We start from the raw sequence: 25,931 nt of genomic DNA, 5'->3' as shown, positions 1-25,931 counted from the left end.
TAAAACTTAATAGTAGTCTTAACATAAAGAAACAAGAACATAGACAAATTTGGCCATTATTTTGGCCTATCATTTTCCCCAACTCAAGGTCTTGTTGGTCTTCCAACAACTGAAAAGTTCCTGATTTTGGCATTCATCCTATAATCGATGGTTGGACTTTGACCTGCCCCTCCTTTCGCTAAGCTCTAGTAGTAATCCTTGCTCTCCCTTGACCTTTCCCACCTAGTCACTTCCTCTTCCATGTAATATTCATTACCATCATCAACCATACTTGAGTAGTCAAAGTAAAAGTGGAGGCTGAAACTTTAGAGGGAGCCAATACTTTTTCCTTATTCGGCCCAGTTCAGCATACCACAATGCCCTTTTTGCTGCAACTACATAATTCTATGGGGAATGTAGCTCGGCCCTCTTTAAACTTTCCAACAGACTGTTCCACCACTGAATAATAGATGCTAGGACTAGCTGTCCTTCATGTCTAGTCATTTGTTCATACTTCCAGAATGCATCTTCTCTTCAAACCTAAATTCTTGCCCTGTGCTCATTATTCGTGAACAACCACATCCAATCATAATAAAGTGTACAAGCATCCTAACTTTCGGCTCTGATAACCAGTGGTACACTGCCTTTTCTTGCCTATAAGGTCTAGCCTGAAGTTCCCTGCTAGTTTCATATTGTATCCATGACATAAATGCTCGCAAATGGATGACCCCAATATGAGAAAGTGGGTTCTAATCGGTATCATGTGGAACAACAAAATTATGTAAATATAATTCACATAATAAGCTTTTAATGGCTACAAGAGAGGTTTGATAAATATCATAAAATTCTTGAGTTGTTTCCAAAGATGAAATTAATCCTTTCACCACCCTCATCAATCTCAGATTTAGATATTCTACCTTTAGGTTGAGGGTGTAAACCCTAGCTTGTGGCCTACATTGCATCAGTCCAGGAACCAGGTTTTGTGATGGAGGTAATTCTATTTTTGAGTTGAGTGATTCCCTCATCTTTATGTTGCAGCTCAATTTTCTGATTATCAATTATGCTTTGTAGTCTCTCTTTTTCTAATTCCAACAGAGCCTGTTGTAGCAACATATCTTTGTGCAGGCTTAATACTACAGAAAGTGTGGTAGAAAGATTAGGGGTTGTATCAGGTTCTTGGTGATTTAGATATGGATATATTCAAATATTTGTTCCCCTGCCCATACAACTATAACATTTTTTTGTCATTTGTTGGGCTACAACAGCCAATTTGTCAAGACCATCTAAACCTTGATTTAGTGGAACATGTTTATCTTTAACAACCTCTTCTTCAACAACTTCTTCTTCAACAACTTTTTCCTCAACATTTTCTCTTCAACTTCCTGCACAACATCCCTCTGCTCCATGAAGACTTCTGAGTCATATTGTGCAGCATTTTCCTCCATAAAGACATATTTTTGTTCTGGCATAGCATCCTCTCTTTCCTCAGCATTTAACTCCTTCTCACCAATGGATTCAGAGGACTTAATGAAGACAGAGGTTGAGTCTTGTTTTTGAGTCTTCTTGGGAGGTTTTCCCCTTAACCTATGACTCTTCCTAGTGGATTTTTCTCTCCTGTTCTCAGAAGTATTTATTTTCCTAATCTTTCATGGAGGGCTCTTGTTTTTAGGAATGTTTAAAGAAGAGTCTTTTTTATTAGTTTTCCTCTTTCTAGGGGGAGAGAGACTTTTACAGTTTCCTGTTTTCCTATTTCCTCTTCCTCTAGCTCAATTTCCTTCTCCTTCCCTGTTTCCTTTTCTTGCAGACATAGTTCTCATAGAGCTCTGGGGTGTGCTCTCAACATCAATTTTTAATGGAACAACCTCTATGTCATCAACAGAGCTCTTTGAGGCTTGAGCCTCAGTTGTAAACTCAATTTTAGGACCTTTGCTACAGGGGTTTCCTCAGGTTGGGTTTGTGAGAATGAAGGGTCATCCCTATTTTAAGAAGTCCCCTCAGAGGTAGTAACCCTATAGAACAATGGAATCCCCCTAGGCCCTAGATCTTCTTGTTTAAACTTTTTAACAGCCACAAGCTCATACCAAGAAATGGTAGAAACTATCCTTAATGCTCTTTCAACCAAAAGCTCAACCAAACAGTGGTATGACACAGAATTAGGCATACCTTTTTAAACCTCAATAGCACTATGGAGAAGTAAATTGTAAAAGACATTTGGAGCATTCCTTTTCCAATTGTGGTGTCTGGCATGGCTGAGTAGCTTGAAATGGATAGAGTGCAAATATGATAGCCAGCCCTCGCAAGTGAGGTATCTCATCACATATAAGGCTATTGGAATGTATTCGGCTGGCAGTGATAGCCTCTTTGTGCTATGTTTATCTGTTGCAAGAGCAGGGTCACCATGCAAGGTAAATTGGGCACAAGCCGTTCGGTCATCCTTGGATTCAGGAAACCCTTCACCTTTTGCAGGAAAATCAATCACCTCTTTAATTATTTCTTTTGAAACCTCTAAAGAAACCTCTACTCTTAAACCCTTCACCATTGCCACATTATTTCTAAGAGATTTTGCAAACTTCCGAGCGATGTCATTATCAAAACTTGTAAGCTTCAAAAAATAATCCAACCACCCACAATCTTGAAATACTTGATTGACACCTTTGGTTCTGAAGCAGGTCCTCAGGAACAATTGGCTCATGGTGAATGGATACACCTCCATGGTGAAATAAAAATGAGACTCTCCCTCAAAGATATCAAACTTCACTGCAAACTTATCTAGACACTTGTAACCAGCCACAGAACCCGGAATTTCAGTTGTAATTCTGGAACAATGTCTAAAACCCCAAACTTCAAATCCCCTATTCCTCCACTATGTTCTGAACAACTGTTGTAAACTGCAAATTTAGCTAGACAAACTCTCTTCGAAATTCAAAATGGCCCAGGAAGAATTACGAGGGGTTGATGGGAAACTGGTACTTTAACATCTTACTTAAGTAAAATGTCACATCACATAATAACAAATAATAATGGAATACATTGTGATTCAAATAATCACAGCACACTCAGACACTGACATAACACAATCAATGACAAGACATGACATGTAAGCATGATACCCCCCCCCCCCCCACTCAAACGATAGGTCCTCCTATTGTGGTTGGTGCTACACAGGACTCAGGCTATGTCACATACACATATAAATAAGACTGAAATTAAATAAATGAACTAATGTGTTAATAAATAATTGCATACCTCATGCGTACCTGCCACTGGTGTTATCATGAGATGAATTGCACAAGCTTGATAGCATTAATTGGAAGTGATTGTGAAAAAGTGGCAATGACATGATGATGTGGAAATGAAAGAGGATGGTATGAAGGAATGAAATTTATTACAAAAAAAGTATTTCCACTTAATGTGAATATATTTATTATGGATGCATGAAAAAGTCTTTTTAGGTAGAAGAAAGTGGGACACCAAGTCCGACTCCTTCAGCTGCAGGACTCTCAATTGACTGGTCTGTTGAAAATTGTTGCATGAATTCTCACCTGCTTGTTGGTTTGTGATACAATTTCAACCAATGGCCATTAACAAGCAGCATGAACCCAACAGGGCCAATTCTGGTGAGCTGAACTGCTCCATTGTCATACGCTTGGCTGATTTCATATGGTCTTAGGTGGTAGCAATTTTCAAGTCTCTAAGTCCAAAAGTGAGTTTGACCAATTTTCGAAGTAGTGTTTGTCTTGGGTGCGAGCAAGTGGTTGAGCTAAGTCTAATAGGAATGAAAAATTGAAATGAAGTGATTTGTGAGGAAATGAGTTAGAATCATTGGAAAATCCATGTTTGAATTTCAATTTGACCTCAAAAAGCCTGGACAGGTTGTGGGAGATAACACTGGAATATTTGGAAAACCCACAAAAGCTAGAATCTGCATTTTAAATCCTATAAGTTGAAACCTATCTCAAACATCTTCATAGTATTTATAGAAATATAACTTAATACTTTAATATAATATTTGTATAAAACATCCTGCCCCTGAGCTGGAAAAATGACTAAGTTCAACATCAGTTCGACAAGTTTAAAGAGTTTAAAGCCCTTGTAGAAAATCTATCTAGAAAGAAAATAAACGTTTTGAGAATAGACAATGGTAAAGAGTACATTTCTTAGATCTTTATAAATTACTATAAAACTATTGGGATCAAGAGGGAGTGTTTTGTTCCCTATAATCCTCAACAAAACAGAATAGTTGAGAAAAAGAATAGAACCATAGTTGAAGCTGCTAAAGCATGCTTCATGAGCAAAATCTTGAAACTTTTCTTTGGGGAGAAGCCTCAAACACTGTTGTTTTCCTTCAAAATAAATGTCCACTCTCATCTTGAATACAAGACCCCTGAAGAGGCATTTTCCGAGAAGAAACCTGATCTTAAATACCTAAGAATTTTTGGTTGCCCTGTCTATGTGCACATTCCTAAGGAGAAGAGAACAAAACTAGATCCCTCAGGAAAGAAGGGAATCTTTGTAGGATACAATGAAACTTCCAAAGCTTATCATATCTATATCCCTGGACAAAGAAATATTGAACTAAGTCGAGACGTAATATTTGATGAAGATTCAGCCTTCAAAAGATCTAAGGATGAAACTAAATAAAATTCAGAAGAGACACTAGAAGAACAAAACTCTGATAATGAGAGGGAGTTTCTAATGGAGGAAGATAACTCTGCTAAACCTATGGACATTACTCACACTTCTGAGGAAAAGAAGAGACCACTATGGACTAGAAAGCTAATTGAAGAGAACAATTCCATTCCCTCAGATTTCATTAGGGAAAAAAAATGTCCTAACATATACTCTAGTTGCATTGCATTAATGAGTGAACTCTCCAAATTTGAACCATCTGATGTAAAAGAAGCAATAAAACATCAAAATTGGAAAGATGCCATGACAGAAGAATATAATTCCATACTTAAATATGATGTTTGGGATATTGTTCCTAGACCCAAAAATAACTCAGTTGTCTCCTCAAAATGCCTATTTAAAATTAAACATGTTGCAGATGGAAGTATCGACAAGTACAGAGCAAGGTTTTTAGCAAAAGCGTTTTCTCAAAAAGAAGAAATAGACTATGAGGAAACTTTTGCTACAATAGCCAGATATACCTCCATCAGAACTGTTTTAGCCATTGTTGCATCCAAGGGATGGAAAATTCATCAAATGGATGTAAAGACTGCATTTTTGAATGGCATTATAGAAGAGGAAGTTTATCTTGAACAACCTGAAGGATTTGAATTACACAATAAACAATCTCATGTATGCAAATTTAAAAAGGCTTTATATGGATTTAAACAAGCTCCCCGAGCTTGGTATGAACGGATAGATCATCACCTAACTAAACTTGGTTTCTTTAAAAACATTGCAGATCCTAATTTATATTACAAGGTAATACAGGGGGATATGTTGATTATGGTTTTATATGTTGATGATCTTTTGATTACAAGAGAAGATAATCTTATTGACAAATGTAAACAAGATCTTATATTTGAATTTGAAATGAAGGACTTAGGAATACTGCACTATTTCTTGGGACTAGAAGTATGGCAGCATTCAAATGGAATCTTCTTAAATCAAGGGAAGTATATACTCTAGATCTACTCAAAGGATTTGGCATGTTGGATAGCAAGGCAATGAAGACTCCTATGGAGACAAACCTCAAGAAACTAAAAGAAGCAACAGAAGATTCTGCGAATGTTGATCCTACTCTATATTGACAGATAATTGGTTCTTTAATGTATTTGGTAAACACAAGACCTGACATCTGTTACGTTGTAAATGTTCTTAGTCAGTTCATATGTGAACCTAAGCAAACTCATTTAGTAGCAGCAAAACACACTCTCAAGTATCTTAGTGGTACAATTGCATATGGTCTCAAATACACTAAAACTGAACTAAATCTAAGTGGATATACAGATTCTAACTAGGCAGGAAATTCAAAGAATCATAAGAGCACTTCAGGATGTTGTTTTACTTTGGGTTCAGCAATGATATCTTGTGATGTGAATATCAGGATTTAACTGTGTGATTTTGAGTCAAACTCGATGACCCATGTTTCATGAGTAGTGATTCAACATGAATCCATCTCTCATGAGAATAAATGGAACACTTAACACTCATTGGATCTAGGTGATGCTCACAGGGGTGAAGCACCGGGACTTCCCGGGAGGTCACCCATCCCAGTACTACTCCAGCCTGAGCGCGCTTAACTACAGAGTTTCCTCCACAGTTAAACCCAAAGCTTGCAACCCCATTTGCAAAACCTTCACCAAGTGTTGTGCCTTATGAACCATTCATTAGAAAGCCCCTTAAGCTCATCAATTGATAAGTAGGAGATGATTTCCACAGCTAGTCAAATTGTGATGTGAATATCAAGATTTAACTGTGTGATTTTGAGTCAAACTCGATGACCCATGTTTCATGAGTAGTGATTCAACATGAATCCATCTCTCATGAGAATAAATGGAACACTTAACACTCATTGGATCTAGGTGATGCTCACAGGGGTGAAGCACTGGGACTTCCCGGGAGGTCACCCATCCCAGTACTACTCCAGCCTGAGCGCGCTTAACTACAGAGTTTCCTCCACAGTTAAACCCAAAGCTTGCAACCCCATTTGCAAAACCTTCACCAAGTGTTGTGTTCTCCTTAAGGGGCTATCTAATGAATGGTTCATAAGGCACAACACTTGGTGAAGGTTTTGCAAATGGGGTTGCAAGCTTTGGGTTTAACTGTGGAGGAAACTCTATAGTTAAGCGCGCTCAGGCTGGAGTAGTACTGGGATGGGTGACCTCCCGGGAAGTCCCGGTGCTTCACTCCTGTGAGCATCACCTAGATCCAATGAGTGTTAAGTGTTCCATTTATTCTCATGAGAGATGGATTCATGTTGAATCACTACTCATGAAACATGGGTCATCGAGTTTGACTCAAAATCACACAATTAAATCCTGATATTCACATCACAATTTGACTAGCTGTGGAAATCATCTCCTACTTATCAATTGATGAGCTTAAGGGGCTTTCTAATGAATGGTTCATAAGGCACAACACTTGGTGAAAGTTTTGCAAATGGGGTTGCAAGCTTTGGGTTTAACTGTGGAGGAAACTCTGTAGTTAAGCGCGCTCAGGCTGGAGTAGTACTGGGATGGGTGACCTCCCGGGAAGTCCCGGTGCTTCACCCCTGTGAGCATCACCTAGATCCAATGAGTGTTAAGTGTTCCATTTATTCTCATGAGAGATGGATTCATGTTGAATCACTACTCATGAAACATGGGTCATCGAGTTTGACTCAAAATCACACAGTTAAATCCTAATATTCACATCACAATTTGACTAGCTGTGGAAATCATCTCCTACTTATCAAATGATATCTTGGTTTAGTCGGAAGCAGTCTTCAGTAGCACAGAGTTCTATAGAAGCCAAGTATATAGCTGCATCCATGGGAGCAAGAGAAGTTGTATGGTTGAGAAAGCTTCTATTTGGATTATTTGGAAAGCCTCTTCCACCTACTACTATTTATTGTGATAACCAGAGCTGCATTAAACTATCTCTTAATCTAGTGTTTCATAACAGATCAAAACACATCGAGATACCATACCACTAGGTTTGAGATATGGTTAAGAAGGATGTAATCAAGTTGAAATATATTAGTACAGAGGATCAAATTGCAGACACTCTTACCAAACCACTTGCTAAAACAAAGGTGGAGCACTTTCATAAAGAACTTGGTATGATTGTAAAATCTAGGGAAATGTCTCAGAGAAATTGATTATTGTACATTACATATATTATACTAATTTATGAAACTTGTGTTAATCATTAAGAAGTGACGACTTCAAAATGATTTCACTTGTATTGGGAGAAGTTGTTGTAAAGTGACGTCCTTACAATAACTTGTAGCATGATTCATTTTGTGCAATTGTTTCATGTAAAGGCTTTATCTTATAAATCAACAACTAGGCATTAGATATCATTAAAATTGATTATCTACAAGTTGCTTGTATAGATATATTTCCGATACTTGGTGAATATCTTGCCCTAATATTCTGATAGGCCAATACCACACTAAGTACTTGGTAAACATCATTCAGTCGATGTTCTGATAGGCCATTACTCAAGAGTGCTTGGTGAATATCATGTGATTGATATTCTGATAGGCCAACACTCATGTTACATAATATCAAATATAAGTTGGTGAATATCCTATCATTGATGAATCAACATTTATCTGACATTGTATAAAGAAGTCTTCTGATCAAAGACTTCTTCTATGTGTTTATCCTACTAATCTAAGAGGGAGTGTTAATGTATAGACTAGTTGAACATAAATTATGAAGATTTATTAATAACTCTTGTGTTGATATTTATGTTATTCTTATACGTTTAGGATATTTAAATATTATCATATATATATATATATATATATATATATATATATATATATATATATATATATATATATATATATATATATATATATATATATATATATTACAAAATGTATATGAATAAATTAATGAAGTTTTTCCTATGTTATCAACTGCCTTATTAAACAGAGTTTATAATTCTCCCGTCGATATTGGAAAGGTTATCGAGGGTGACTATTGAGTCATGCCCAATAGATGTGACTCAAGTACGAGTAATGTCTATCGGGCATGACACATGGTCAACCCTCCCATCTATTAATATGCTATCTCTGCTGATTATTAGACACAGCGAACACATGTAATTCAGTCTTCCAGTGCATATCAGCATTGATTACTTAAATGTATTCCTGCATTCTTGATCATCATACTGTTATATAATCTGGTTCTATCACTGTGCTACTGTTATTTGAAAGAACTCATAATCAGATTCTTATCTTGGAGAACAAATCAGAATAGTATTACACATACAGTCTGTTACACTAACAGATGGAAAGGGCTGACGAGTGAAAAGAATTGATTCTCAACAGAAATCAAATAATACAATGTATTGAGCAATCATCTTATCGATGTTTCCATAAAAGAACTCGATTACATCCAACTAAGATAGTATCACAACAAACGCTGATCCGCATTTACTAATTATATTAGATGTTACCTATTCCTAATTAAAATCAGTCACCAGCATAGTATGATCTGTTTCCATACTGAAGGTAAGGTGATAGAAGACGCAGACAGCGTGTTGAATATAATCACTAAAGATTATGTTAAGGAGATAGTATTGTCTACCAATGGTTCTTTCGATGCCTTTTGGTCGTGCACTTGGTCAAATTGGAAAGACTTGGGAGATCTCCGTTCAATGCAGTCATGTCACACTGATGTGTTCTCTGTTTTTGGATTGGAGACTTCTCAACTCTCACCAATAAAAGCAAGTCTCTCTGATATATCTTCATTGGGGATCGAGAAGACTTAAAAAGTCTCTTCCTGATAGTTGATAATTTGTTTTGGGCCCTCTGTCCATCCATCATCTTTCCAATGCGACGGTTGACGGTTGATCTGCCCTCCATAAAAAGCAGAATTCAACAGTTGGAAAAGGAATAAGTAGAAGTTCTACAGAAGATTGAAATTGGGAAAGCGGAGAGAGAGACAGGAAGTGAATTACAAAGGTTTCCATAGGAAAGGGTCAGGGATTGAACAGAGAGGTCAAAGAATTGATGATAACAACTGTGCATCTGGAAGCGGTTGTCATTGGAGGGAAAAATAAGAGTAGAAGAAGGTAGAACATAACGAGTAGATAGGAACAAGAGAGTAAAGAAATGCAATTTGAATCCAATAACTGAACAATAGTAATTCTATAATCATTGTAATAATTCAATCACTATTTGAAATTGGCAGCCCTTTGTAAACAGTATTCCCAGACTGGTGCATCAGGTTTTCTGTTTATGTCAGACTTTTAAATGCCTGCCCTTCTTTCACCAGTATTCCACTTTGCTCATCTTCAATGCTTTTTTGAATCACTGTTTGCTAATGGATTTCCCCTTAGTCCATCAGCTTCCATCTGTTTCCCTTTGACCTTAGATCTCTTGCATTGTACTCCATCCTTCTACCTGGTGGTCTTTTAAAATGTTTTGAACTTTGTTGAACATCTCCATAAGGAATGTGAGATTAATAGAGTTTTGCCTCTTGAAACATCAAACTTCATGCAAATAGATTTTCATTAATTTCCTTTAAATTTTGCCATCAAAGTTTCATTTAATCATCCAAGTGGATATTCAATACTTGTAGGGACCAAAATCTGGTTGCATTCTTAATTTACTTCACGCTTCACCCAACTAGCAGAGGATCGGCCAGCATGAGGAATAAGTTTGACTCAAAAGATACACAGTTAAATTCTGATAACAATATCACAATTTGACTTACTGTGGAAAATATTTCCTACTTATCAATTGATGAGCTTAAGGGACTTTCTAATGAATGGTTCATACGGCACAACACTTGGTGAAGGTTTTGCAGATGGGGTTGCAAGCAATGTGGGTTTAACCATGGAGGATACTCCGTAGTTAAGCGTGCTCAAGCTGGAGTAGTACTGGGATGGGTGACCTCCTGGGAAGTTCCGGTGCTTCCCCTCTATGAGCATCGCCTAGATCCAATAAATGCTAAGTGTTTCATTTATTCTCATGAGAGATGGATTCTTGTGAATCACTACTCATAAAACATGGGTCAATGAGTTTGACTCAAAAGCTACACAGTTAAATCTTGATAACAATATCACAACTTGACTTACTATGGAAAATATCTCCTACTTATCAATTGATGAGCTTAAGGGGCTTTCTAATGCATTGTTCATAAAGCACAACACTTGGTGAAGGTTTTGCAAATGGGGTTGCAAGCAGAGTGGGTTTAATCATGGAGGAAACTCCATAGTTAAGCGCGCTCAAGCTAGAGCAGTACTGGGATGAGTGACCTCCCGGGAAGTCTCGATGCTTCACCTCTGTGAGCATCACCTAGATCCAATGAGTGCTAAGTGTTCCATTTATTCTCATGAGAGATGGATTCTTGTGAATCACTACTCATGAAACATGGGTCAATGAGTTTGACTCAAAAGCTACACAGTTAAATCTTCATAACAATATCACAATTTGACTTACTGTGGCAAATATCTCCTACTTATCAACTGATTAGTTTAAGGGGCTTTCTAATGAATAGGTTCATAAGGCACAACACTTGGTGAAGGTTTTGCAAATGGGGTTACAAGCAGAGTGGGTTTAACCATGGAGGAAACTCCATAGTTAAGCACACTCAAGACGGAGTAGTACTGGGATGGGTGACCTCCTAGGAAGTCTCGATGTTTCACCTCTATGAGCATCACCTAGATCTAATGGGTGCTAAGTGTTCCATTTATTCTCATGAGAGATAGATTCTTGTGAATCACTACTCATTAAACATGGGTCGATGAGTTTGACTCAAAAGCTACATAGTTAAATCCTAATAACAATATCACAATTTGACTTACTGTGGAAAATATCTCCTACTTATCAATTTAGTTGTATTTGGACTTGACTATTTCCCTGCATTTTGCGCTTAGTGGAGGATCGATCTATATAGATACTCTCCCACACTTGCATTTGAAATTAGCTTGAGGCCTTTATCACACCCGTAAAGGGTTATTCGATGCCATTAAGGACATTTCCTTGTTCCTATTTCACTTGTTCCCCACTAGGGATTCAATCCTCATAGGGGCAAAGTAGTCCCGCCAGGGTAAACTTTAAGAAACCCCCCTCCAAAAAAAGATGTAAAATATTGGCGAATCTTTCATTATTTTGAAAAACCAAATTATTTTTATTGGCGAATCTCTCAGTTTTTTTATTTTAAATATTATTTTACATTGGTGATTATTTTGGAATCATAATTTCTGAGCAGAAAGTATTTGCGAATCTCAATAATAATAGGAAGTCCACCAATCGTTATGGAATATTACAAATCAAATTTGAACATGTTTTATCTCATGGAAATTATGAGGATAATTACATTATATTTTAAATCAATAGTGAAAACTAAATATTGGTGATATATCCCTAAAGTAACTAATAATTATGATAACTATTGGTGAATTAATTTTAATTTCTTTGATAATATATAATATTTAGGTGAATCAAATCTAATCATTATCGAATATTGTGGCAAATCTTTGAGTTTAATTTTTTTAATAAAATAAATTATTGAGCGATTTAAAATATTTTAGAGCTAAATTTAATAAAAAATGTGGCAATTTAGGTTGCATTAAATCTAAATTATTAGCCAAATTACTAGCAAAAATTTTCTAAATTTAGCCAATTTACGAATATTAGCCACTAAAAAATACCTCGAGTCCCGCTGAAATTCTACTTCATTTATTCATTCACTCACCAAAGGGAAAATTCAACCTCTATAGGGACAATCTTGATCCCAGCACATCTTGTCCTCATTCATTCATCTCAAGGGGAAGATCAACCATCATGGGGACAAGTGGAAATTCAACAAGCACAAAGACAAGTCAAAATTCCTTGTCCACAAGGACAAATTGCATCCTTAGTTCTTTCAAGTGGAAATTTTGGTTCTATAAGGACAAAGTGGAAATTCTATGGTCATGGGGATTGGTGGAAATTCCATGTCAATAAGGACTTTCCCCTCTTTAACTCCAAAAGAAAATCTCAATGGCTACCTAGTGGAGAAATGGCCTTCATAGGGACAAAGTGGAAATTCCTTGTCCATAGGAACTTTCCACTTCCACTCTTTCCAAAAAATGTTTTATGGGTCAGGTTGAACTTTGGTGGAAAAATGACCCCTATAAGGACTTTTGGCTTTTGACCTTGTTTCTCATGCCCTGGAGTGGAAACTCGACCTTCATAGGGACTAATGACTCTTTCAACATGATTTCACTTGCTTTTGTCTCCCACAAGTGGAAATTCAAGCCCTGTTGGAATTAATGGCCACTTGAACGTGGACTTTATTCATTCTTGTCTTCTAGGAATGGAAAATGGACCCCCATAAGAACATTTCATCAAGACTTAACAGAAAGACGATTTCCATAGGGACTAATAGTCCAAATTTGATGGAAAAATAATCCCCATAAGCAATTTGCACTTTTCTTGCATGAGTTTATCATTTAGCCCAAATTTACAAGTAAAATATGGCATTAATATATATTGAAAAACAATTGACTATCCAAACATTTTGATACTTAGGAAGATTTACCCAAATCCTAACCAACCTTATAGCTTGACCCTAATGATCACAAAACATTACGACTTATCCATATTTGCAACTTTGGAGACTTGGAAGCTTACCCACTTCTCAGTGTAAAACAGGAGCTTATGGAGATCAAACTAACATTCTATTGTCAAAACCATAAAACTAACACAACGTAAAGAAGGGATCCCCATTTGCAATGGGGTGATGGTGTGCAAAGGTCACAATAAGACCTTAGGTGGTGGGTTCTTCAAGTATATTCAAGAACACTAAATGCGTCAACCAAAGTCTAGTAATGCCCTTTTCTTTTCTATGCAACAAATCCTAATTGGCCCATGACATTACGATTAGTTTGGATCTGGATGTGGCAACCCATATATTTCTCTACAAGCATATCCTCAATATTGAACTCACAAATTAAAGTTAGTGTTAATGAACCTCTTCATTTTTATGCTCAATGTGTTTGAGTTTTCTTGCTGAAAGATCTCCTACACAAACTCCCACTCAAATAAGATTAGATTGAAAAACCTGGTCCTAACACCTAGCACTTGAGTTGATCATGCTTTACTATCAGAGGGAAGGAAGCTAAGGTGTGAAAAACACTTCCTCCACTAATCTATTAAAGGAGGTATATGCAAAAAATGATAATTACATTATAATTTTGACTATTGGTTTACTACCATCAATTAGGAAAAAATGACTACATTTAATTTGCCTTTTTTAAATTTATTTTTATCTCTAATCTTGTATTTTGTATTTTTATAGTACTTTATTTTCTTGAACAAATAGCCCCTTCGTTTTCTTTTCTTTTTTTTTGGAGGATTTTATATAATCCACGTGCCCATTGTTTATACCCAATATGAGATCACAAGCCTATGCTGACATATCTTTGACTAAGAGTTGAGGATTGTAGGGTATCCAATCCACAAAGTTATTAGGGCACAATCCCAACCTCATTCCTCAAATCATACTTTCAATGTTGTGAACCATAGTGGGAGGTGTATTCAAGGAATGTACCATCACCCTCACCAAAATGCTCAACCAATTGCACTACAGCCTTTTGGTGTCACTCTCCTTATTTGACTACAATAGAAAATAAACTAATAGCACATACAGAGTGCAAAGGCATGGTTGCATCTTCTTCCACTCTTCAATGATAAAGAAATAGATAAACAAAAAGGTATCTTCAAAGACGTCTTTTAAGGTTTGGCAAAGTTATGGAGTGAGTCTAACAATCTTTTTGTCAAAGCAAACAGGTTCAACAAGATGTGTATACTCATTTCATGAAAACATAGTTATAAGGACCCTCAAAGATGTGCACACTAATTTCAGGGGAACATTGTTGGGAGAATCCTTGATAGCCTTTGTGTCCTAGTTATGAAGGTAAGGGCCAAAATAAGGCCCACTTTAAGAGGTCCTTGAGTGGCCTAAAAAATTCAAAAAAATTGTAGGTTTGCCCCATGTTTCTCCACTTTAGGCCAAACGGAAACTACGAGCATCACTATATTTTAACATAATCACTTATTCATTTGCTCACATACCCTATTTCAAAAAAGTATACTTCTCCATCATGTCCATGCCCCATGGAGACATTTCCTAGGAAGAACAGTAGTACCAAAAGGACAGTGCAAGAAATATAAAGAAACGAATATGGATGTCATTACATTATGACATTGCTATCAAGATTCAACCATGTCATTTTTGAGTCAAACACATTGGCTCATGTTTCATGAGTAGTAATGGTTCACAAGAACTCATCTCTCATGCGAACAAATAGTACACTTAGCACTCATTGCACCTTCACAATGCTCACAGAGGTGAAGCATTAGGCCTTCTTAAGAGGTCACCCATCCACTACTACTCTACTCAAGCATGCTTAGTAATGGAGTTTCCTCCAATGTTAAGCCGACTTTTTTTGTTACCCCATTGACAAAACCTTCGGCGAGTCTTGTGCTTTATGTACCATTCACTATAGAGCCTTTTAGCTCAGCAACTAATAAGTAAGAGATAAGAGATATTTCCCAAATAAGTCAAATTATGATATTACTATCAGAATTTAACTTAACAGTATAGTTTTTTACTCGACTAATTGAGCCATGTTTCATGAGCAAGAACATATCTCGCAAGAGAATGAACAGTACATTAGGAACTTAGAAGTATAAAATAAATTTCATGAAATTAAACCAACCCATCCATGAAAACCTAATGTAGAGCAGTTCAGCAGATTTAAGGAATTAATCGCGTTCGCAAATAACACAATAATCCAATCTACAAATAGCTAAAAACAGAAAACCGGATACAGATAATTTTAAATTCCCTTAAGCAAGACCAGGTATTTGATTCCAAGATTATAAATGAAAGACAGTGGCAAGAAAATATTACGTTTGGATGTGAAATAAGGCAGTCGACAACGGACGCCATGGCTCGAGCAACAGGAAGAGCATCCCCTGCAAAGCCCCCAATGGTAGCTCCCACTCCCGTTGGTACAATCAACACAGATGTGTACTCTCTCCGCCCGGCTTCTCCCTACAACTCCAACCTTCAGTATTATTCGTTTTCTCTTAATTAAACTGCATTGTTTTGTTTAAACGGAGATTATTTCTTTCGCTTACACAATGTTGCTATCTTTAAACCTGAGTCTCTCTTTCTTTTTGCACTAGAAGATTGCAGCCAACAGACTGATTATTTGGATGCTTGAAAACGAGGAACTTACAAGGAGAGCTCGCGGCGTAGATGAAACTGCCAGGCGTCCGCATTTCAGAAATGAACGAATTGTTCCTGGAGAGAAACTGCCGCTAAATTTTTGGGGTTTTGGAGTAGAAATATTTACACTGACTAGGGGAAGAGTAACAGGAGTAACAGAACAGAGTGCCATAACTCCACAATTGCACTACTAATACTTAGCTAATCAAAACACAAAATTATTCCTGCTATTATCCACAATTAAGCGCAGGTCCCTTACGTTTTTCCGGTTCGAATAGGCAGGCTATCGTGTGGACCAAAACGGCAACGTCTGCCCAAATGTACTATTATTAGTACTTGCCGATAGGCTACCGTGATTAAAATTTATTATTTTTAGAGTTTTTAGAGTTTAAATTTTATCATTTTAAAATTTAATTATAAAATGTTTAGATGCAAGTTTTTTAACTACATAATCTCTATTAAATATTTTTTGATGATTTGATTAGATGAATCGTTTTGAATTATAAAATGCTTAGATGCAAATTTTTAAACTACAAAATTTCTATTAAATATTTTTTGATGAATCGTTTTGAATATTACATGTGAAAGATTGAATTTAAATATTTTTATTTGTAAGTTAGTTTAGATGTTTATATTTTCAATATTTTATTTTTAAGAATTAATTTTTTTCCTTCAACTAAAATATTTCAAAAAATATTATCTATACTTATATTATATAATATTTTTAGAAATATTATATATTATTATTAAAATATTTTTATTTTGATATTATAATTTATTTATAATAGTATATATGATATATATGAATAGAATTTAACTATATAAGATTTATGTTGATTAAAATATTTTATATATGATAAATTTATTATTTTAACATTGGATTTATACTGAAAACTATTAAAACTAAGGCAAGTACTAAGTCATTATATGGCACTTGTTGTAATCATCTTACCTTAAGTATTTTTATCTCTAATTTTAACTTTTAATTTTTCACCCTTTTATTTCTATTTTTATTTTTTATTTTTTCAAATGTTTATATGTGAATTTAAATTTTAAAAATCATTAAAACTATTTTACTCTAATTTGATTGGCTCATATGTTTTGTCTCTTATAGGAGCGAAATTTCAGAACCATTACTGACATTTAAAGATGACTCAGACATAATAATATAACAAGTGTCACATAGTGGCATGTACTTATCGTTAGAATGTATTGTAATAGAAACAGTCATTAAATATTATAATATATATATATATATATATATATATATATATAAAGCTAAAAAGATAGATATATAATATAATTTTTAATTATGTACTATATAATATTTTAGTATTACAATGTGTATTATAAAATAATATAATAAAAATTAACTTTATATGTTGAACAATTTTTTTACCATGCACTATGTATAGTACTATTAAAGAAAGTGTAGCTCATTCATGGGTGATTTGATTAGATGAATCGTTTTGAATATTACATGTGGAAGATTGAATTTAAATATTTTTATTTGTAAGTTAGTTTAGATGTTTATATTTTCATTATTTTATTTTTAAGAATTAATTTTTTTCATTGAACTAAAATATTTCAAAAAATATTATCTATACTTATATTATATAATATTTTAAGAAATATTATATATTATTATTAAAATATTTTTATTTTGATATTATAATTTATTTATAATAGTATATATGATATATATGAATAGAATTTAACTATATAAGATTTGTGTTGATTAAAATATTTTATATATGATAAATTTATTATTTTAACACTGGATTTATACTAAAAACTATTAAAACTAAGGCAAGTACTAAGTCATTATATGGCACTTGTTGTAATCATCTTACCTTAAGTATTTTTATCTCTAATTTTAACTTTTAATTTTTCACCCTTTTATTTCTATTTTTATTTTTTATTTTTTCAAATGTTTATATGTGAATTTAAATTTTAAAAATCATTAAAATTATTTTACTCTAATTTGATTGGCTCATATGTTTTGTCTCTTATAGGAGCAAAATTTCATAACCATTACTGACATTTAAAGATGACTCAGACATAATAATATAACAAGTGTCACATAGTGGCATGTACTTATCGTTAGAATGTATTGTAATAGAAACAGTCATTAAATATTATAATAATGAATATATATATATATATATATATATATATATATATATATATATATATATATATATATATATATATATATATATATATATATATATATATATATATATATATATATATATATAAAGCTAAAAAGATAGATATATAATATAATTTTTAATTTTTAATTATGTACTATATAATATTTTAGTATTACAATGTGCATTATAAAATAATATAATAGAAATTAACTTTATATGTTGAACAATTTTTTTACCATGCACTATGTATAGTACTATTAAAGAAAGTGTAGCTCATTCATGGGTGTATTGGGGTTAATCCAATCTTGAAAAGGGAGAAGGCATTATGGATACCTCCAAAGAAGGGATGGGTTAAAATTAATTTTGACGGGGTGGCAAGGGGAAACCTAGGTGTAGTAGGGTGTGGATGTGTGGCAAGAGATCAAAAAGGCAACATAATTGCATTTATAGCCAAACACCTGCAAGATGGTATAAATAATTTTGCAGAATGTTTTGCTACCAAGGAAGCTTTGGGGTTAGGAGCAAAAATTGGATGTAAACGTATACATTTGGAAGGAGACTTGGAAATCATTATCAATGGCATTAAGAGAGGAAAGATGGAGGCATGGCATCTGGATCAAAGCATACAACAAATCAAGGAGTTGCTTCTAGACTTCGAAGATTTTAAAGTTTCACATTGCTTCAAGGAAGCGAATAGAGTGGTGGATCGGCTAGCTAATTTAGCATGGGGTCCTCAATATGAAAATTTTGAGGACTTTTGTCACCTTGGAGAGTAAATAAAGAGAGCAGATTTGATGGACATTAGATTTAATAATCACTCATGGTACCTCAATTTTGAGTATGAAAGGAATGGCATCATGATTTGACTCACGAGGACATTAATCATCCCAGGATAAGCAAAGATCTCCACAATACCAATGTATCCTCGCACATGTCAAAGGAGTGTTTGGTTTGGTTTGATACTTTGTTCTAGAGAGTTCTGAGGAAATAAATTCAGGCTGAAGGTAGGGAAAGTTCATTGTTTTTTCTTTGAGACAGAAATGGAGGTGAAATTTTCTCTTGGTTCAGATTCTTAGATACAAACCTATGAAGATCGAATATCCACGAGGCGCCTGAAACGCATCTTTGTTATCGATGACCCGAGTTTCCTAAAAGGCATTCAATAGTTATGAGGGCCAAAGTATTTGGAGGATTTCTAGAAGAGGAGGTCAAATTTGGATGTGGCATCATTATTTGTGGTGTATATGAGCAATGTTAGTATGCTAATAGAAACCAAATTTAAATAAAGCTTCTACGAACTAAACAAAATTCATAAACTTCAAGATAGACTAAGATGAGCTCTCAATTGAGAATATGAGCCATTAATGGACTCTCTCAATAAGAAGCTCTCTTGTTGAGTAGCTTTGTCTAAATAGATAGGATGTATGCTCAAGCTTTATGCTTCAAAAAGGGCTTCAAATGGAGTTGGAATTTGGGTGTGAGTATATGGTTTTGATGTAAAATGGCTTCTTAAAATGGCATTATGACTTTACTTCATGGATTGTGTTAAAATGGCTTGGGAGAGGATTCCTTAAATAGGCAAGAGGCTTGAGGGATTGAGGGCTAAGATGCAAGGATGGGAAAAAGCTCATGGAGGGCTCAGATTGCATGAGAGAAGAGCACATGGATTGTGCTTCCTTACAGCCAATCAGGGAGTGACACATGTCACAGGGTGAGAGGATGGAGGAAAGGGGAAGGATGAGTCAACAAAGGAGGCTCAAGGGATAAAATCTTCATAAAGACCCTCATAATGGCTTGTAAGAGCAATAAAAGGGCTTGGAAGAGTCATTTATGGCCTAGTGGGCTTCATAAAGTTTTATGGTTGAGATATTTTGAGGGAGATGAGAGCAATTTCGACTTGGGCTTGATTAGGAGGGTTTTAAGCTTGCTTAGGATTGTGCAAATGATTAGAGGATGGATTAGAATGGTTTAGGATTAGCTTAGGGATAGGCAAGTGGATGGCATTTAATGAGGGTGGGTGAAGGAGGAGATATTTGTTAACTTTGGCTTGGGTTAGTAAGTTTTAACCCATGTTTAGGGAATGTGACAAGGTTAGGAGGGGATTAGGATTAGGTTTAAAGACATCTTCTAGAAGAGTCTAGACTTTGGATGAGGATAAAGACTTTCTAGAATAGTCTAGAACTTCCTAGGATGAGGATGAAGACTTTCTAGAAGAGTCTAGAACTTCTTAGGATAAGGATAAATTAGATTTTAGGAAATAAATAAAGTTTTTATTTATTTCAAGGGTTTGGGTTGAGGAGATATTTATTAAAACTTTTTTAATAAACATGAGGATTAATATTTAATCTTAATTAAATATTTTGAGTTGGGATTAGGGGCAGGAAATGATGGGATTAGCCTTTAATCAAAATTAAAGAAGGATTAGAAGATTTTGGAAGAGGTTAGTGGTCTTAAGGAAATTGGCCAAGTTTTGGGCAAAAAATAAAATTTTTATTTATTTTGGGTTTTTTGGTCAATTTATTAATTAAATAATTAATAAATAAGGAAATAATGTTTAAATAAGATTTAAACATTTTTGGGAGGGATTCCTTAATTAAATATTTTTAATTAAGATAAAGGGATTTAATGGCATAAAAATAAATAAATTAATTAATTAATTAATTAATTAATAAATGATGATGTCGTCAGGACTTTTTCAGAAAATAAAAATACTTTATTTTCTAAAGGTTTTTAGGTGTCTACATTTTGCCCCTCTTTGATGTGATGCCGCAAGTGGCATGGCATCAAAGATAAGAAAATAAGATGCCCAAGGCTAGAGCAGAAGATGAGAGAATGGACTGTGAGATGCCCCCTCAAGAAGGCGACGGAGAGAGAAAGCGAGGCTCGATGGCTTCTTGAAAAGTTCAAGAATCTCGGATGAGCAAGGAAACTCAGATTGGCAAAGAGAAGGGGCTGAATTAGCTCAAACTCTCATTATGGGAGAATGATAAAGGAGAATCAGATGCACAAGAGGAAGCAAGCTTAAGACTTTAGGGAAGGTGGAGGATGAAGGAGCGGAGCGCTATAAAAAGGAATCCAGGATAGGGAGATGGATGAGGGGATTATAAAGCTGATGCAATAGGATTTCAAAGAGTCTGATTGGCGGAAGATGGGTTTCGAAGATCCCTAGGACTAGGATTGTGGATCTCGAAAGATGAGGCTTGGTGGATCCTTAAGACTAGGATTGTGGATCCCTGAAGCTAAAGGTGAGGAGTGATTCAAAGAGATACTGATGCATAAGCTGGGGTAAGAGAGATGGATGTTGGATATGGATGGGGGATAATGGAGATGAAGGAAAACCATTGAAGCTTTTTGAGCGGGGGGATACTTCAAAGAGAAGTACCACCATGTAGTTGAGCACTAGATTTGCTATAGGACTGTTGGTTAATTGCCAAGGTTACCAAGAACATCAAGGCCTTTTCACCAACTGTCCAGAGGACTGACGAACTGACTCAAAACAAACACGGAAGGATTGCCCCAGTATCACACATGAATCCCAGAGGAAGCAATGTGGAAACGACACTCGGTAACCCACAAGCAAAAAAGAAAACAAGCAAAAGACATGATCAAGACCTTATGCTCTGATTGCCTCATTCGTAGTATACCATGATATGGAAGATCGTGGCAACCTTGAGGAGGGAACAAGGAGATTGCTTGGAAAAGATATTTCAAGACCCAACAGGGAAGAGTCCAAATCAAAAGAAAGCGAAAACCCAAAAGAGAACCGTTTGCCAACGAGATGGGTAGGACGAGGTACTAACGGACCAAGATCAGACATGAGGAAAGCTATATCCTGCAAGGACCTATCGGAGAGCACTTAAGCGGGTGGATTTGGATGAGTGATGCGTCTAGCAAGCTAAACTAAGAAAGATAACACTTTGGTGACAGGAAATCTAGCTAAAAGGATGCATTGGAATAGCTAACCAAGATGTGCGATGGGTGCAGGATACTAATCAAGGACGAACTGACATGAACGCTGGATAGATACAATGGTACTAAGCTAAAGAGGATGTACAAGCTGATGGACCAAGATATGTTACAAATGTACAAGTTTGTTCATGTTTTGGTTTTTGTGAGATGGAAATGTTTATGAAGGATGGGATGTCTATAATAGGTGATAGGTGGATAGCTAGATGGTTTGCGAAAAGCTTAAGTGAAAATGGGGTTTTGTGTGTGCATGTGATAGTATACAAGCTAGGATACAAGATTATTTACAGGCTAGAATATGGTACAAACTTTGGACAAGATTTGGATATACAAGGTATGGTACAAGATTTACAAGGTATAATACAAGCTTTGGTACAAGATTTTACAAGCTGTACAGGAGGTATTTACAAGCTCCATTAGATTTTGGATATTTGGTTGGAACACCAAGGGAACAAGCAGGTGTTTTATGGGATGGTGGGTGAATGGATGAGGGATAGGATAGTGATAGATAATGGATTAGTCTTTAGTACACAAGGTGCCTGAATTACCAGGTTTTCACCAAGGTACCTATCCAAGGCGCTTGAATTGCCAAGTTTTCACCATTGGATGCTTATTTCTCTTTACTATTTTTTTTTGTATTTTTCAAAAGCTGGGTATACCAAGGATCTTCAAGCATAGAACTTCTTGAGATGAATGATGTTAGTAAGATCATTCAAGAGTTCTCCTTCCGGTGTAGATAGCTGATAGGCTCTGGAGCCAAAGGACGCAGTGACAACATAAGGACCAAGCCATGTAGGTTCAAACTTGCCTTTCTTTTCTCGATCTGCTTGGACTTTCATGTTTTCTTTGAGGACCATGTCACCTGGCTGAAAGTGTCGTGGAAGCACCTTCTTGATGAAATTCCTTTTGAGACGAGTTTGATAGACTATGAGATGATCATAGGCTTGTTGTCGCTTCTCGTCTAAGAGATCTAGCTGGGTGAGCCGAGGTACTTTGTATTCTTCATCTGATATTTGCCCTTGCAAAGATATGCACAAGGAGGGAAGTTCAACCTCTATAGGTTGTACCGCTTCGGCACCATAGACTAGGGAGTATGGAGTTGTGCATGTGGATGTACGGAAGGAAGTTCCATAGGCCTGGATTTATTTGTAGGTGCCAATCACGGTCGGAATCATTGACAACTTTCTTTAAGATTTTGAGGAGGGTTTTGTTAGTTGCCTCTGCCTGGCCGTTACCTTGTGAGAAATATGGGCTAGAAAAATGGTGATGGATGCGGAGGGAAGTGCATAATTCTTCCATGTTGAGATTTTCAAAGTTACCTCCGTGGTCGGTGAAGATGGTGGATGGGATGCCGAAGCGGCAAACATTGTGGTACAAGATGAACTTGGAGACCTGAACTCCTGTAGCTGAGACTAGGGGACTACTTCCACCCATTTAGTGAAATAGTTTGTAGCTGTTATTATCCATTTATGTCCATCAGATGAGAGGGGTGTGATAGTTCCAACTAGATCAAGGCCCCAACAAGCAAAAGGCCAAGGTGGTGCAATAGGTTGTAGATCCTGTGCTGGAGCGTGCACAAGATTTGCATGCTGCTCACATGGGAGACACTTTCTGACAAAGTCATAGGAGTCTTCTTCAATGGTAGGCCAATAGTAGCCTGCTCTAAGGATTTTTCACGCTAGGACAATACCACTCGTGTGGGCACTGCAAAGTCCAGAGTGTACTTCCTTTAACACCATCGTAGCCTTGTTTTGGTCTAAATATCAAGAGAGAGTATCATGATAACCCCGACGATATAGGGTATTGGCTATGATAACATAGCGGGATGATTTTCGGATGAGGTTTTGGCATTGGGTACGTGTGAGGTGAGGGGATATGATACCATCGTTAAGGTAAGCGTGAATCTCATGGTACCAAGGGGATTGGGGACCAACCAAGATACAAACACGGTTTGAATCCTCATTCGCATAGGCAGGTGTGAGGAGCTGCTCCACTAAAAACTCATACTGTGTAGCTGCTTGGGGAATTTCCAAGAGCGAGCCTATAGTAGCCATAGCATTTGCTGCTTTGTTCTGTATTCGAGGCACTTGTGTAAACTGAAGCCTTGTAAAATGCTGGGTTAGCTGATCAACTAGCTCTTTGTAGGGTAATAGCTTTTCATCTTTGGTTTGATATTCATTTAGGGCTTGCTTGATGATAAGCTGAGAATCGCCAAAGATTTGTAGCTCAGCAATGTTCCATTCTGCAGCTATCTTTAATCCTGTTATGAGGACCTCATAGTCAGCTATATTGTTGGTGCTAAGGAATTGTAGGTTGAAGGCTTTTGGAATGTAATCTCCTTGAGGTGTGACCAACAATATTCCTGCCCCTGATCCATGAGATGTGTATGAGCCATCAAAATAAAGTTTCCATGGGGGTTGTTCTTCAATTAGACAAATATGCTCATCTAGAAATTCTGTGATCAATGGATAAGCATCTATTAGAGGTGCATCAGCTAGGTGATCTGCTATAGCTTGCCCTTTGATTGCCTTTCTATCCACATACTGGATGTCAAATTCACTAAGGAGCATAACCCATTTGGCCAAACGGCCTGTAAGTGTTGTTTTGGAGAGCATATACTTGAGAGGGTCAATCTTGGAGACTAGTTGGATGGTATGACTTAGCATGTAATGGCGAAGCTTTTGAGTTGAGAAAATAACTGCCAAACAAGCTTTTTCCATAGGAGTGTAATTGAGTTCATAACCAACTAGGGTTCTACTGATGTAGTAGATGGCTCTTTCTCTTTTGTAGTCATCGAGCTGTGCTAGAAGTGCCCCTAGAGCAGTAGGTGTTGCTGATATGTACAAAATCAGGAGACGAACAAGAACTGGTGGAACCAAGATAGGGGGATTGATGAGATACTGCTTGAGATGGTCGAAGTTGCCCTGACATAAAGGATCCCACTTGAAGTTCTCATCCTTCTTCAGTAAATGTGAAAATGGTGTGCACTTATCTGCAAGCTGGGAGATGAAGCGCCGAACAGATTGAAGCTTTCCCTGAAGTGAACGAAGCTGTCGCAGTGTCTGGGGAGGAGGCATGTCTAAGATAGCCTTGACCTTCTTGGGGTCAATCTCTATACCTCGTTTAGAAACTATACAGCCTAGAAGCTTGCCAGATGTGACCCCAAAGACACATTTCTTGGGATTCAGCATGAGATGATATTTGGCTAACCTATCAAAGACTTTCTCTAGGTCAGCAAGATGATCCATGAAGGTATGAGACTTGACCAAGATATCATCCACATAATCCTTCAAAATGCTATGGATGAGATCATGAAAAATGGCTATCATAGCTCTTTGATAGGTAGCCCCAGCATTCTTTAGGCCAAAAGGCATCATGTTGTAGCAAAAGGTTCCCCAAGGGGTAGTGAATGTTGTCTTATGTTGATCCTCTTCTGAAATATTGATTTGATTATACCCAGAAAATCCATCCATGAGGGACAAAATTTCATGTCCAGCTATAAGATCTACAATCATATCTATGTTGGGCAAGGGAAAATCATCTTTTGGACAAGCTTTGTTAAGATCTCTGAAATCAGTGCAGATTCTGATGTCACCAGAAGGCTTGGTGACGAGGACCATGTTGGAGATCCACTCTGAATAGTCGATAGGTCGGATAACCTTAGCAGCTAACATTCTTTCTAACTCGGTTTTGACCAGTAATGCCACCTTGGGGTGCATTTTTCTAACCTTTTGTCTGACGGGCTTGATCTGTGGATTGACTGCAAGATGATGAACTACAAGCTTTGGATCAAGCCCTGGCATGTCCTGATATGACCATGCAAATCGACCAATGTTCTCTCTTAAGACCTCAAAGAGGAGATCAACTTGGTCTTGTGATAGGGATGCAGCAATGTGAACAAGCCTTGGGATCTCTGAAGAACCAATGTTGACTT

At 36.3% G+C, this 25,931-nt stretch overlaps 1 protein-coding gene across 7 annotated transcripts in view; it reads right to left on the bottom strand.

The window, feature by feature from the left end:
• Positions 1-16,202, bottom strand: part of LOC149571316 (uncharacterized) — a 39,729-nt gene extending 23,527 nt beyond the window's left edge. For 5 of the 7 annotated variants that reach the window (XR_016359800.1, XR_016359799.1, XR_016359801.1 and 2 more), the window contains exons 1-2: positions 15,886-16,201; positions 15,555-15,698 (exon numbers count right to left, since the gene is read on the bottom strand). Coding sequence is in view for 4 of the 7 variants with exons in the window: in XM_089812865.1 (XP_089668991.1) it covers positions 15,555-15,698; positions 15,886-16,047 (306 nt within the window). In the remaining 3 variants the exon portion in view is untranslated. Of the gene's footprint in view, positions 1-15,554; positions 15,743-15,885 lie in introns of all 7 variants that reach the window. The other 2 variants (XM_089812867.1, XM_089812868.1) reach the window with 2 other exon arrangements.
• Positions 16,203-25,931: the final 9,729 nt, after the last annotated feature.

Source organism: Cupressus sempervirens, chromosome 2 (assembly GCF_028749045.1).
Source record: "Cupressus sempervirens isolate cs-2001-9-10 chromosome 2, ASM2874904v1, whole genome shotgun sequence".
In the NCBI taxonomy this organism is placed as follows: Eukaryota; Viridiplantae; Streptophyta; class Pinopsida; order Cupressales; family Cupressaceae; genus Cupressus; species Cupressus sempervirens.
The sequence above is the reverse complement of the archived record's forward strand: the minus strand, read 5'-3'. Positions and strand labels throughout refer to the sequence as shown.